A 13,954-nucleotide genomic window follows, 5' to 3' on the forward strand; every position below is an offset into this window, starting at 1 on the left:
ATTGAGCTGGGATACAAAGAGGGCTTAGCCCCTCCGCAATCAACACTGTAATTCATGGACCAGCGACTCAAGTGTTGAGGGGGGAGGGGATAAAATACAGTATCCACGGTAGTATAGTGTTGCCTGGCTACCAAAACTCCTTGTCCTGTTGCAAACGCTATGCCACGCCCACGAACGTTAGCTTCTTCTCCTCAATGAGTCTGGATCGGAGTACCTCCGACGATTTCTAGACGGTCTGATTGGTCCCAGAAACTGACTCGTTGGGCCAGAGCCAAAACACACATGGGTAAAGCAGTGTTTTGATACTCTGATTGGTTAGAGACGATCCGACCGCTGATGACTTTGTTTTGTACAACACCCCTCATTTTGACGTCACCACAAAGGACTTCAACGATGGCAGTCTCAGACTGAAGTATGTAGCGAACATAGAGCAGTGGAAGAACTCACTGAGTTGCTAGGCAAAGTATAGGGCCCATTTCTTTCTATGCTTAGATTTAGGAAGCGTAGCCAGGAAGAAAAAAACGGAAAAAGTAAAAGTGATAAACTAGTACATGGGTTTACAACTGTGAACCCAATGGAGTCGGAATGTCCTTCTACACAGAAGTACAATGTGATTGTTACAACCGGGCTACAGACAGAGATAACAGCCCCAGAGGATGGGGGCCACATACAGAAACAGTGCAGCCGGGAAGCAAAAAACTAACAAAACAACTCAGGCATTTTCACACAGAGGTAATTACGCATTTACGGGAGGCGAGAATGTTCCTAATGACACTGGGAGGAGAAAGGAGGGAGAGGGGGGTAGAGGGGAAAAAGGTAGGAGGAACGGTATGGGGGGACTGAGGTTCATTGTTAGGCATGTGATTTACGAGAAGTAATGGGGGGCTCCTAGGCTCTGCCAGTGAGGGATATATCTGCCTGCGAACGCTATAGGACTGCGCTCAGGGCCTTTGTGTCCATTGTGGCATGGCCAGTGAGGGTGTGTGTGTGTATGTGTTTGTGTGTGAAGAGCGGTGCGGCGCCATCACCGAACCAGACTGAGGCCCGTATCTCACCCACAGACCACACTGAGATCAAAGGGTGTGCTGTTCCTCTAAAGCAGTGGTACCCAAACTGTGGGGCGTGCCCCAATTCACCCCCGAATTTTTTAAATAAAAAACAAAACATTTAAGTAACTCAGTCCGGCTTTAAACTTACCGTAAATTCCGGACTATTAAGCGCACCTGAATATAAGCCGCACCCACTGAATTTAAAAAAATATATTATTTTGAACATAAATAAGCCGCAGATGTCTATAAGCCGCAGGTGCCTACCGGTACATTGAAACAAATTAACTTTACACAGGCTTTAACGAAACACGGCTTGTAACAAAAATAAATAGGCTTTAACGAAACACGGCTTGTAACAAAAATAAATAGGCTTTAACGAAACACGGCTTGTAACAAAAAATGTAAAATTAGCAGTAAACAGTAGCCTACCAAGAAAGTAATTGGTCACTATCTTCCTCCTCCTGTGCACTGAAACCACTGAAGTCATCTCCTTCGGTGTCGGAGTTGAATAGCCTCAGAATTGCTTCATCCGATATTGGATCGTTTTCATTGTCGCTCTCGTCACTTTCATCCGGAGGCAAATCCCCCGCTGAGCCCTCTTCAACACGCAGCAGTCCAGCCTTTCGAAACCCGTTGATGATAGTGGACTTTTGACAATGCTCCACACTGTCAGGACCCACTGGCAGACTTGACCATAAGTTGATCTTCGCATGCGGCCCGTTTTAGTGAAGGATTTCTCTCCACTTGTCATCCAAGCCTCCCACTGAACACGGAGCGCCACCTTAAATGCACGATTTACACTGATGTCGAGTTGCTGCAAATACTTTGTTGTGCCCCCAGGAATCAGGGTGACAAAATGACTACCGTAATCAGAATGATGGGAAGTTTGAGAGCACTCGATTTAATCTAAACAGTAAACAAAAAAGTTGTTTGACCGTAACCCGTTCGGCAATTTCATTGGTCTAATGAAAGCTTCATGCTGCCAAAAAACTGACCTCACAGAATGCTTTTTTTTTTTTTAGAAAAAAATTTGAAAGCTGGAAAAATCCATATATTAGCCGCGTCATTGTTTAAGCCGCGAGGTTCAAAGCCTGGGAAAAAAGTTGCGGCTTATAGTCCGGAAATTACGGTACTCCTGAAAGTTGTAATAGTAGCATGCACAAGGAGCAATTTATAAATTGGGAAGTGCATCATCAGTTCCTCTTGTCATGTTAGTCATTGCAGACCGTAGAGAGTTATTTATAACTAGTTAGGAATGTCCAGATCAATTAGCCCATGTCAGCTAAATTGTTTTACTTATTTAAAAAAAATGGCCCATAGATATTGTTGTAAAAGGTTTGGCCACCTGCTCTAAAGGAACCTCACATGCCTTTGAAAACTTCACAACATTTGCAGGGTAGTCAGTAGTGCACCCTGCCCCAGCCCATCTCACTAGCTATACCGTCTTAATACTAAGCCAGATCACACACTACATAGCAAAATGATGTACATGTTAACGTTATCTGGGATTTAGCCATCATCTTCAGTATTTCTGTGATATTGGGGTGTGTGTATAGAGATGAGCTCTGTGTTGGACATTAGCGTTGGTATCAGTCTTAAAAATAAATGAGTGACACACTATATAAATAAAATCCCAGTAAAACACCAACTTTTCAGCATCTCTGTGCCTTCTTCAGGGTCATAGTATAGTATTAGTGAAATGAGGCCATCTCCTCTGTAGACTTGGCCAGACAGAAAGAAGGGGCGGGCGCTGAGTGCTGTCTGACAGGCACCATTCTCAGAGGGTCTCCATGTGTCACCACTTGACCTTTCACGCCTCGATTAGACTGCTCCAGGCAAATATCTATTTACCAAAGCAGGAGAAACAGACATGGACTGCGTCCAAAATGGCACCCTACTTCCTATATAGCGCACACATTTTTACCAGGGCCTATAGGGTCCTGGTCAAAAGTAGCGTACTAGGAAAGGAATAGGGTGCCATTTGGGAAGTACACATGGTTTTAGTGTGTCCCTGGTCGAACATGTGAGAGAGGACTGAAAGACATGCTTCGTGTCAGTGATTCCTAGTCGATGATTCCATTATACGCATTGTCTTGATATTCTTGAGAAGAAACCATTAAAAACACAGCACATAGTGCTTCAGTAAAGAGTTCAATCATGATGAGTGAGGATCAAAAAGTCTCCGGAAATATGTCTTGGGAAAATCGGCTGATGGGTGTTAACAAATATTTCCATCCATAACGTTCCTGATCCGCATCGACAGTAACATTAAATCTTCATGAAATCACAACTCACCACACTGGATCATGTTGTTTTGTCTGTCCATTACCCCAAGCACTTTGCTACACCCGCAATAACATCTGCTAAATATGTGGATGTGACCAATACAATTGGATTTGATTTAATGTAGCAGTGAACAGCTAAAGCCAGCCAGCTAAACAGAGATGTTGATGCTAGCTAAACCAAAAGCAGTGAATTATTTAATGTTTGTGTTGTTTTGACCACCATGCTGATCTAACGCTCTGCAGGAGACCCATGAATCATACGGAGGAGCTCTGTAGATCAAACACACGCCACAGTCAGGACGCTCAAACACACCCCAGTCAGGACGCTCAAACACACCCCAGTCAGGACGCTCAAACACACCCCAGTCAGGACGCTCAAACACACCCCAGTCAGGACGCTCAAACACACCCCAGTCAGGACGCTCAAACACACGCCACAGTCAGGACGCTCAAACACACGCCACAGTCAGGACGCTCAAACACACGCCACAGTCAGGACGCTCAAACACGCCACAGTCAGGACGCTCAAACACGCCACAGTCAGGACGCTCAAACACACCCCAGTCAGGACGCTCAAACACACCCCAGTCAGGACGCTCAAACACACACCCCAGTCAGGACGCTCAAACACACGCCACAGTCAGGACGCTCAAACACACACCCCAGTCAGGACGCTCAAACACACACCCCAGTCAGGACGCTCAAACACACACCCCAGTCAGGACGCTCAAACACACGCCACAGTCAGGACGCTCAAACACACACCCCAGTCAGGACGCTCAAACACACACCCCAGTCAGGACGCTCAAACACACGCCCCAGACAGGACGCTCAAACACACGCCACAGTCAGGACGCTCAAACACACACCCCAGTCAGGACGCTCAAACACACGCCCCAGTCAGGACGCTCAAACACACGCCCCAGTCAGGACGCTCAAACACACGCCCCAGTCAGGACGCTCAAACACACACCCCAGTCAGGACGCTCAAACACACGCCACAGTCAGGACGCTCAAACACACGCCACAGTCAGGACGCTCAAACACACGCCACAGTCAGGACGCTCAAACACACCCCAGTCAGGACGCTCAAACACACCCCAGTCAGGACGCTCAAACACACGCCAGTCAGGACGCTCAAACACACCCCAGTCAGGACGCTCAAACACACGCCACAGTCAGGACGCTCAAACACACACCCCAGTCAGGACGCTCAAACACACACCCCAGTCAGGACGCTCAAACACACGCCCCAGTCAGGACGCTCAAACACACGCCCCAGTCAGGACGCTCAAACACACGCCCCAGTCAGGACGCTCAAACACACACCCCAGTCAGGACGCTCAAACACACACCCCAGTCAGGACGCTCAAACACACGCCCCAGTCAGGACGCTCAAACACACGCCCCAGTCAGGACGCTCAAACACACGCCCCAGTCAGGACGCTCAAACACACACCCCAGTCAGGACGCTCAAACACACCCCAGTCAGGACGCTCAAACACACGCCACAGTCAGGACGCTCAAACACACGCCACAGTCAGGACGCTCAAACACACGCCACAGTCAGGACGCTCAAACACACGCCCCAGTCAGGACGCTCAAACACACGCCACAGTCAGGACGCTCAAACACACCCCAGTCAGGACGCTCAAACACACCCCAGTCAGGACGCTCAAACACACCCCAGTCAGGACGCTCAAACACACCCCAGTCAGGACGCTCAAACACACGCCACAGTCAGGACGCTCAAACACACGCCACAGTCAGGACGCTCAAACACACGCCACAGTCAGGACGCTCAAACACACCACAGTCAGGACGCTCAAACACACCCCAGTCAGGACGCTCAAACACACCACAGTCAGGACGCTCAAACACACCACAGTCAGGACGCTCAAACACACGCCACAGTCAGGACGCTCAAACACACGCCACAGTCAGGACGCTCAAACACACGCCCCAGTCAGGACGCTCAAACACACCCCAGTCAGGACGCTCAAACACACCCCAGTCAGGACGCTCAAACACACCCCAGTCAGGACGCTCAAACACACCCCAGTCAGGACGCTCAAACACACCCCAGTCAGGACGCTCAAACACACCCCAGTCAGGACGCTCAAACACACGCCACAGTCAGGACGCTCAAACACACACCCCAGTCAGGACGCTCAAACACACGCCACAGTCAGGACGCTCAAACACACGCCACAGTCAGGACGCTCAAACACACCACAGTCAGGACGCTCAAACACACGCCACAGTCAGGACGCTCAAACACACGCCACAGTCAGGACGCTCAAACACACGCCACAGTCAGGACGCTCAAACACACGCCACAGTCAGGACGCTCAAACACACGCCACAGTCAGGACGCTCAAACACACCCCAGTCAGGACGCTCAAACACACACCCCAGTCAGGACGCTCAAACACACACCCCAGTCAGGACGCTCAAACACACACCCCAGTCAAGACGCTCAAACACACCCCAGTCAGTACGCTCAAACACACGCCACAGTCAGGACGCTCAAACACACACCCCAGTCAGGACGCTCAAACACACCCCAGTCAGGACGCTCAAACACACGCCACAGTCAGGACGCTCAAACACACACCCCAGTCAGGACGCTCAAACACACGCCCCAGTCAGGACGCTCAAACACACGCCCCAGTCAGGACGCTCAAACACACGCCCCAGTCAGGACGCTCAAACACACGCCCCAGTCAGGACGCTCAAACACACGCCACAGTCAGGACGCTCAAACACACGCCACAGTCAGGACGCTCAAACACACGCCACAGTCAGGACGCTCAAACACACGCCACAGTCAGGACGCTCAAACACACCACAGTCAGGACGCTCAAACACACCACAGTCAGGACGCTCAAACACACCACAGTCAGGACGCTCAAACACACGCCACAGTCAGGACGCTCAAACACACACCCCAGTCAGGACGCTCAAACACACACCCCAGTCAGGACGCTCAAACACACACCCCAGTCAGGACGCTCAAACACACGCCACAGTCAGGACGCTCAAACACACCACAGTCAGGACGCTCAAACACACCACAGTCAGGACGCTCAAACACACCACAGTCAGGACGCTCAAACACACGCCACAGTCAGGACGCTCAAACACACACCCCAGTCAGGACGCTCAAACACACACCCCAGTCAGGACGCTCAAACACACACCCCAGTCAGGACGCTCAAACACACGCCACAGTCAGGACGCTCAAACACACGCCACAGTCAGGACGCTCAAACACACGCCCCAGTCAGGACGCTCAAACACACGCCACAGTCAGGACGCTCAAACACACGCCACAGTCAGGACGCTCAAACACACGCCACAGTCAGGACGCTCAAACACACGCCACAGTCAGGACGCTCAAACACACCACAGTCAGGACGCTCAAACACACCACAGTCAGGACGCTCAAACACACCACAGTCAGGACGCTCAAACACACGCCACAGTCAGGACGCTCAAACACACACCCCAGTCAGGACGCTCAAACGCACACCCCAGTCAGGACGCTCAAACACACACCCCAGTCAGGACGCTCAAACACACGCCACAGTCAGGACGCTCAAACACACGCCACAGTCAGGACGCTCAAACACACGCCACAGTCAGGACGCTCAAACACACGCCACAGTCAGGACGCTCAAACACACACCCCAGTCAGGACGCTCAAACACACGCCACAGTCAGGACGCTCAAACACACACCCCAGTCAGGACGCTCAAACACACGCCACAGTCAGGACGCTCAAACACACACCCCAGTCAGGACGCTCAAACACACGCCACAGTCAGGACGCTCAAACACACACCCCAGTCAGGACGCTCAAACACACGCCACAGTCAGGACGCTCAAACACACGCCACAGTCAGGACGCTCAAACACACGCCACAGTCAGGACGCTCAAACACACACCACAGTCAGGACGCTCAAACACACACCCCAGTCAGGACGCTCAAACACACGCCACAGTCAGGACGCTCAAACACACCCCAGTCAGGACGCTCAAACACACGCCACAGTCAGGACGCTCAAACACACACCCCAGTCAGGACGCTCAAACACACACCCCAGTCAAGACGCTCAAACACACCCCAGTCAGTACGCTCAAACACACGCCACAGTCAGGACGCTCAAACACACACCCCAGTCAGGACGCTCAAACACACCCCAGTCAGGACGCTCAAACACACGCCACAGTCAGGACGCTCAAACACACACCCCAGTCAGGACGCTCAAACACACGCCCCAGTCAGGACGCTCAAACACACGCCCCAGTCAGGACGCTCAAACACACGCCCCAGTCAGGACGCTCAAACACACGCCCCAGTCAGGACGCTCAAACACACGCCACAGTCAGGACGCTCAAACACACGCCACAGTCAGGACGCTCAAACACACGCCACAGTCAGGACGCTCAAACACACGCCACAGTCAGGACGCTCAAACACACCACAGTCAGGACGCTCAAACACACCACAGTCAGGACGCTCAAACACACCACAGTCAGGACGCTCAAACACACGCCACAGTCAGGACGCTCAAACACACACCCCAGTCAGGACGCTCAAACACACACCCCAGTCAGGACGCTCAAACACACACCCCAGTCAGGACGCTCAAACACACGCCACAGTCAGGACGCTCAAACACACCACAGTCAGGACGCTCAAACACACCACAGTCAGGACGCTCAAACACACCACAGTCAGGACGCTCAAACACACGCCACAGTCAGGACGCTCAAACACACACCCCAGTCAGGACGCTCAAACACACACCCCAGTCAGGACGCTCAAACACACACCCCAGTCAGGACGCTCAAACACACGCCACAGTCAGGACGCTCAAACACACGCCACAGTCAGGACGCTCAAACACACGCCCCAGTCAGGACGCTCAAACACACGCCACAGTCAGGACGCTCAAACACACGCCACAGTCAGGACGCTCAAACACACGCCACAGTCAGGACGCTCAAACACACGCCACAGTCAGGACGCTCAAACACACCACAGTCAGGACGCTCAAACACACCACAGTCAGGACGCTCAAACACACCACAGTCAGGACGCTCAAACACACGCCACAGTCAGGACGCTCAAACACACACCCCAGTCAGGACGCTCAAACGCACACCCCAGTCAGGACGCTCAAACACACACCCCAGTCAGGACGCTCAAACACACGCCACAGTCAGGACGCTCAAACACACGCCACAGTCAGGACGCTCAAACACACGCCACAGTCAGGACGCTCAAACACACGCCACAGTCAGGACGCTCAAACACACACCCCAGTCAGGACGCTCAAACACACGCCACAGTCAGGACGCTCAAACACACACCCCAGTCAGGACGCTCAAACACACGCCACAGTCAGGACGCTCAAACACACACCCCAGTCAGGACGCTCAAACACACGCCACAGTCAGGACGCTCAAACACACACCCCAGTCAGGACGCTCAAACACACGCCACAGTCAGGACGCTCAAACACACGCCACAGTCAGGACGCTCAAACACACGCCACAGTCAGGACGCTCAAACACACACCACAGTCAGGACGCTCAAACACACACCCCAGTCAGGACGCTCAAACACACGCCACAGTCAGGACGCTCAAACACACCCCAGTCAGGACGCTCAAACACACGCCACAGTCAGGACGCTCAAACACACACCCCAGTCAGGACGCTCAAACACACGCCACAGTCAGGACGCTCAAACACACGCCACAGTCAGGACGCTCAAACACACGCCACAGTCAGGACGCTCAAACACACACCACAGTCAGGACGCTCAAACACACACCCCAGTCAGGACGCTCAAACACACGCCACAGTCAGGACGCTCAAACACACGCCCCAGTCAGGACGCTCAAACACACACCCCAGTCAGGACGCTCAAACACACACCCCAGTCAGGACGCTCAAACACACGCCACAGTCAGGACGCTCAAACACACACCCCAGTCAGGACGCTCAAACACACGCCCCAGTCAGGACGCTCAAACACACGCCACAGTCAGGACGCTCAAACACACGCCCCAGTCAGGACGCTCAAACACACACCCCAGTCAGGACGCTCAAACACACGCCACAGTCAGGACGCTCAAACACACGCCCCAGTCAGGACGCTCAAACACACACCCCAGTCAGGACGCTCAAACACACCTGTGAACAGCAGGATCAGGGTGGATCTCCTCCCCCTCTCACCTAATGATCAGACTGTCTTTACAAACCTCCGTCTACTCTGGGGATTCCAATAACCCACTGCTGACATTGTGTTCGCACAAGCTTCAGCTCTTACCCTAAGAGGTCCAGAGGCCTGCTACTTTTCTGTTTTACCGGATAATCAATTGCACCCACCTGGTGTCCCAGGTCTAAATCAGACCCTGATTAGAGGGGAACAAATGAAAAAACTGCAGTGGAACTGGCTTTGAGAACAAGAGTTGCGTTTGAGGGGTATAAACCATTTTGGTCATGAATTTTGGAATGTTTTGGAACCACCTTGTCAAAGGCTTGCATCCAAAACAGCAGAACTAGAGAACAACAAGGCAGGACAGAAAACAGTGTCAGCTGCTAGCTATAGAGCTCCGTCTAAATCAATTTTATTAAGAACCTACTCGCTGTTCCATTAATCAGACCGACTGCTTCTCCTCTCTGACCCCAACTTTAAATAACAGATGGGCCCATCGATCGCTACCCCTACGCTGACGACTGGGAGCCCCCGAGCAAAAGGCCGCTGACCCCTGGACCATTTAATCCATCATGCAGGGAGGAAAGAGGGTGTGTGTGTGTGTGTGTGTGTGTGTGTGTGTGTGTGAGCAGAAAGGTAAGGAGAGTCGGATGCCTTACTTCGTCCAACAGAGAGCCGGGTACATTCCTCCATCCTCATATATACAGCGCATTCGGAAAGTATTCAGACCCCTTGACTTTATTCACATTTTGTTACATTACAGCCTTATTCTAAAATGGATTACATTATTTTCAGTCTACACACAATATCCCCAAAATGGCAAAGCGAAAACAGGTTTTTAGAAATGTTTGCAAATATATTCAAAATAAAAAACAGAAATACCTTATTTACGTAAGTATTCAGACCCTTTGCTATGAGACTTGAAATTGATCATCCTTGAGATGTTTCTACAACTTGATTGGAGTCCACCTGTGGTAAATTCAATTGATTGGACATGATTTGAAAAAAGGTACCCCCTTGTCTATATAAGGTCCCACAGTTGACAGTGCATGTCAGAGCAAAAACCAAGCCATGATGTCGAAGGAATTATCCGTAGAGCTCCGAGGCACAGATCTGTGGAAGGGTACAAAAATAATTCTGCAGTATTGAAGGTCCCCAAGAACACAGTGGCCTCCATCATTCTTAAATAGTAGTTTGGAACCACTAAGACTCTTACTAGAGCTGGCCACCCGGCAAAACTGAGCAATCAGAGAAGGGCCTTGCTCAGGAGGTGACCAAGCGCCCAATGGTCGCTCCACAGTTATTCTGTGGAGATGGCAGAGCCTTCCAGAAGTACAACCATCTCTGCAGCACTCCACCAATCAGGCCGTTATGGTAGATTGGCCAGACAGAAGCCACTCCTCAGTAAAAGGCAGATGACAGTCCGCTTGGAGTTTGCCAAAAGGCACCTAAAGGACTCTGACCATGAGAACCAAGATTCTCTGGTCTGATGAAACCAAGATTGAACTCATTGGCCTGAATGCCAAGCGTCACGTCTGGAGGAAACCTGACACCATCCCTACGATGAAGCATGGTGGTGGCAGTGGGGATGTTTTTCAGCGGCAGGGACTGGGAGACAAGTCAGGAGAGGGAAAGATTTACAGCGCAAAGCACAGAGAGATCCTTGATGAAAATCTACTCCAGAACGCTCAGGACCTCGGACTAGGGCGAAGGTTCACATTCCAGCAGGACAACAACCCTAAGCACACAGCCAAGACAATGCAAGAGTTGTTTTGGGACAAGTCTCAATGTCCTTGAGTGGCCCAGCCAGAGACCGGAATTGAACCCGCTCAAACATCTCTGGAGCGACCTGAAAACAGCTGTGCAACAACACACCCCATCCAACCTGACAGAGCTTGAAAGGATCTGCAGAGAAGAATGGGAGAAACTCCCCAAATACAGATGTGCCAAGCTTGTAGCGTCATACCCAAGAAGACGCGAGGCTGTAATCTCTGCCAAAGGTACTTCAACAAAGTACTGAGTAAAGGGTCTGAATACTTATGTTAATGTGATATTTCAGTTTATTTGTAATAAATACACAAACATTTCTAAAAACCTGTTTTTACTTTGTCATTATAGGGTACTGTGTGTAGACTGAGGAGGAAAAAAAATTACATTTTAATCAATTCTAGAATAATCAAAATGTGGAAAAAGTCAAAGGGTCTGAATACTTAACGAACGCACTGTACAACCTCATGGTGTAACGTAGGCTCCGTCCATGGTCCAGATAGATAGATAGATAGATAGATAGATAGATAGATAGATAGGTAGATAGATAGGTAGGATAGAGAGCCTCATGATGAGCCAGCTTTGCTGCTAAGCCAACCATGCAGGTGCCTTCTGCAGCCCTTGGGGCAGACGGCGGAGCAGGCGAACCACAATGATGATCAACATCCCCGTCCCTGCCATCCACTCCACACTCCATCAGGTAATTACACGGGGATGAATAAATCATGGTTATTCACCGAAACAGTACAACAAAATATATATTTTTTAATTTACAAAACAATTAATTGCGGCCCAGCCAATTTGCTGCAGTGTTTACGAGCGGTTTGGAGCGAGCGGTCCAGACTGGTTCATTGTGAATGAGCTACGTTTAAAGAGCAGTGGGGTGTGTAAAACGTTGAGCGGGCCTGTGTGTGGCGGGCCGTTCCACACAATTGACCCCACGATGCAGAGAGACAGGTGACGGGCCATAGCAGTTAGCCAGCCGTGAGTGATGGGCTGGGCTGCCACGCTTGAGACTTAATCATCTCTTATGTCATCTAAAATGGCAACGAGCCAGAGAAATTAACGTTGGCACAATCTGTGAAGAAGAAATACATTTTGGGAGGAAAATTCTAAAAGCAGTGCATGCATGGAAATGCCCATCCGCAAGGCTTAGTACACACACATACCTGTTCCCAATCATTTGGTTTTAAAACCAACACCGTGAGCAATAGTGTTCTTTCTGTATAAGATCTAACACTTGACCTTACGATTTAATGACAGAGGAAATTGCGGCAGTAACATTTCCCTCCCTTGGTCTGTTCATGCGGGAGTTTGCTCTGTACTATAAATCAAACGGGCATTTCGATGACATTTCAGCGGATCATGTCTGCCTCACTTCACATCTCCTTTAACACACCCCCAGCCAGAGAGGTCCGTACTCCACTCCCAGGCCCAGCCAAGGCCCGACCAAGACCTAAACTTCCTTCAGCCACAGACAGAACCGGATGAACAGACACAATCCAATCAACAGCAAGACCACAAAACAATATCAAAAGAGCACTGGGTAGAAGGCGATGGGATCACCACATCACATTGTAATGATTACGTCACCATCCAGGCAGCACAACAGATCAGGAATAACATAAGGGCTTGGATCAGCTGCCAGCCGCCCAGGAGAAAGAGATGGCGTCACCACACGTCGCCTCGAGTGCAATGAGCCAAATACATATGATGGTGTAGAGCGATGGAATGAGAGCGGCCAGAGCAGCTCAAATGGAGGGGGATTGGATAGTCGGAGTAAGCAGGGAGTTAGGGGGACGGGCAGGCGGGGCGTGCTGGCATGATTTACCTGCATCACCACCTGCTGCCAGGCCAGGGGTTGGCTGTTGGGTGGCAGGTTAGCATTAGGCCCAGTCCCTCCCAGCCTGTCGGCTGTTATGTTGGAACGCTCCAGCTGCAGGGAGACGTTGCGTCGCTCCTCCTCCAGCGCCCGGGTCAGACGCTCGAAACGCGCCTCCTGCTCTTTCACCGAAGCCAGGATACTGGCGGCCGAGCACACCTCATAGTCCTCCATGGCTGAGGGTGGCCGGATGTTGAGTCAGGGGAGCAGGGCTAGGTTGGACTGAGCTGAGCTTTAATAGGTAGATCAGAGAGAAGGAGGGGGTCACCGGGTCATTACCGACACTCAACCTGTCTGACATGGTTGCTTGATGGCTGTATTCTACTAAACACGAAGGTGCCTATGAAGACAGAAGAATAACATTTTCTTTTAAAAACACTTACAGAGTGCGCCAAATACACAGTCCCACATACATGTCAAAACATGGATGAGCATTGCACACAATTGCAAACAATCTTCAAATAGACAATTGGCGGTGGTTCAGGATGAGGTGATTTTCCTCCACAAATGTCTGTGTCTTACTTCACCTGGTAGCGCTATCAATGCAACTGCTCATTTCCAGTACATGCACATGCCCAGCATTGATGCATGTGGAAGAGACCCACAGTACATTTCCACAGGCATACACCCAAGACGTGCATGCTCCACAACTTGACTTGCCAACCATGCCTATATGATACTGTTCCCGTCACCAGCTTCCGTAAACAGACACAAAATGATGTATAGCCTATGTCA

At 50.8% G+C, this 13,954-nt stretch overlaps 1 protein-coding gene across 19 annotated transcripts in view; it reads right to left on the reverse strand.

The window, feature by feature from the left end:
- arvcfb (ARVCF delta catenin family member b) overlaps positions 1–13,954 on the reverse strand; it is a 253,349-nt gene that overhangs the window by 121,259 nt on the left and 118,136 nt on the right. For 17 of the 19 annotated variants that reach the window (XM_082968493.1, XM_082968490.1, XM_082968495.1 and 14 more), the window contains exon 5: positions 13,169–13,451. The exons of the other annotated variants lie outside the window; for them this stretch is intronic. In XM_082968493.1, the coding sequence (XP_082824619.1) occupies positions 13,169–13,393 (225 nt within the window). In that variant the 5' untranslated portion in view covers positions 13,394–13,451. The remainder of the gene's footprint in view (positions 1–13,168; positions 13,452–13,954) is intronic. 19 annotated transcript variants of the gene reach the window in all.

The sequence above is a fragment of the Salmo salar genome, chromosome 24 (assembly GCF_965601325.2).
Source record: "Salmo salar chromosome 24, fSalSal1, whole genome shotgun sequence".
Classification (NCBI taxonomy): Eukaryota; Metazoa; Chordata; class Actinopteri; order Salmoniformes; family Salmonidae; genus Salmo; species Salmo salar.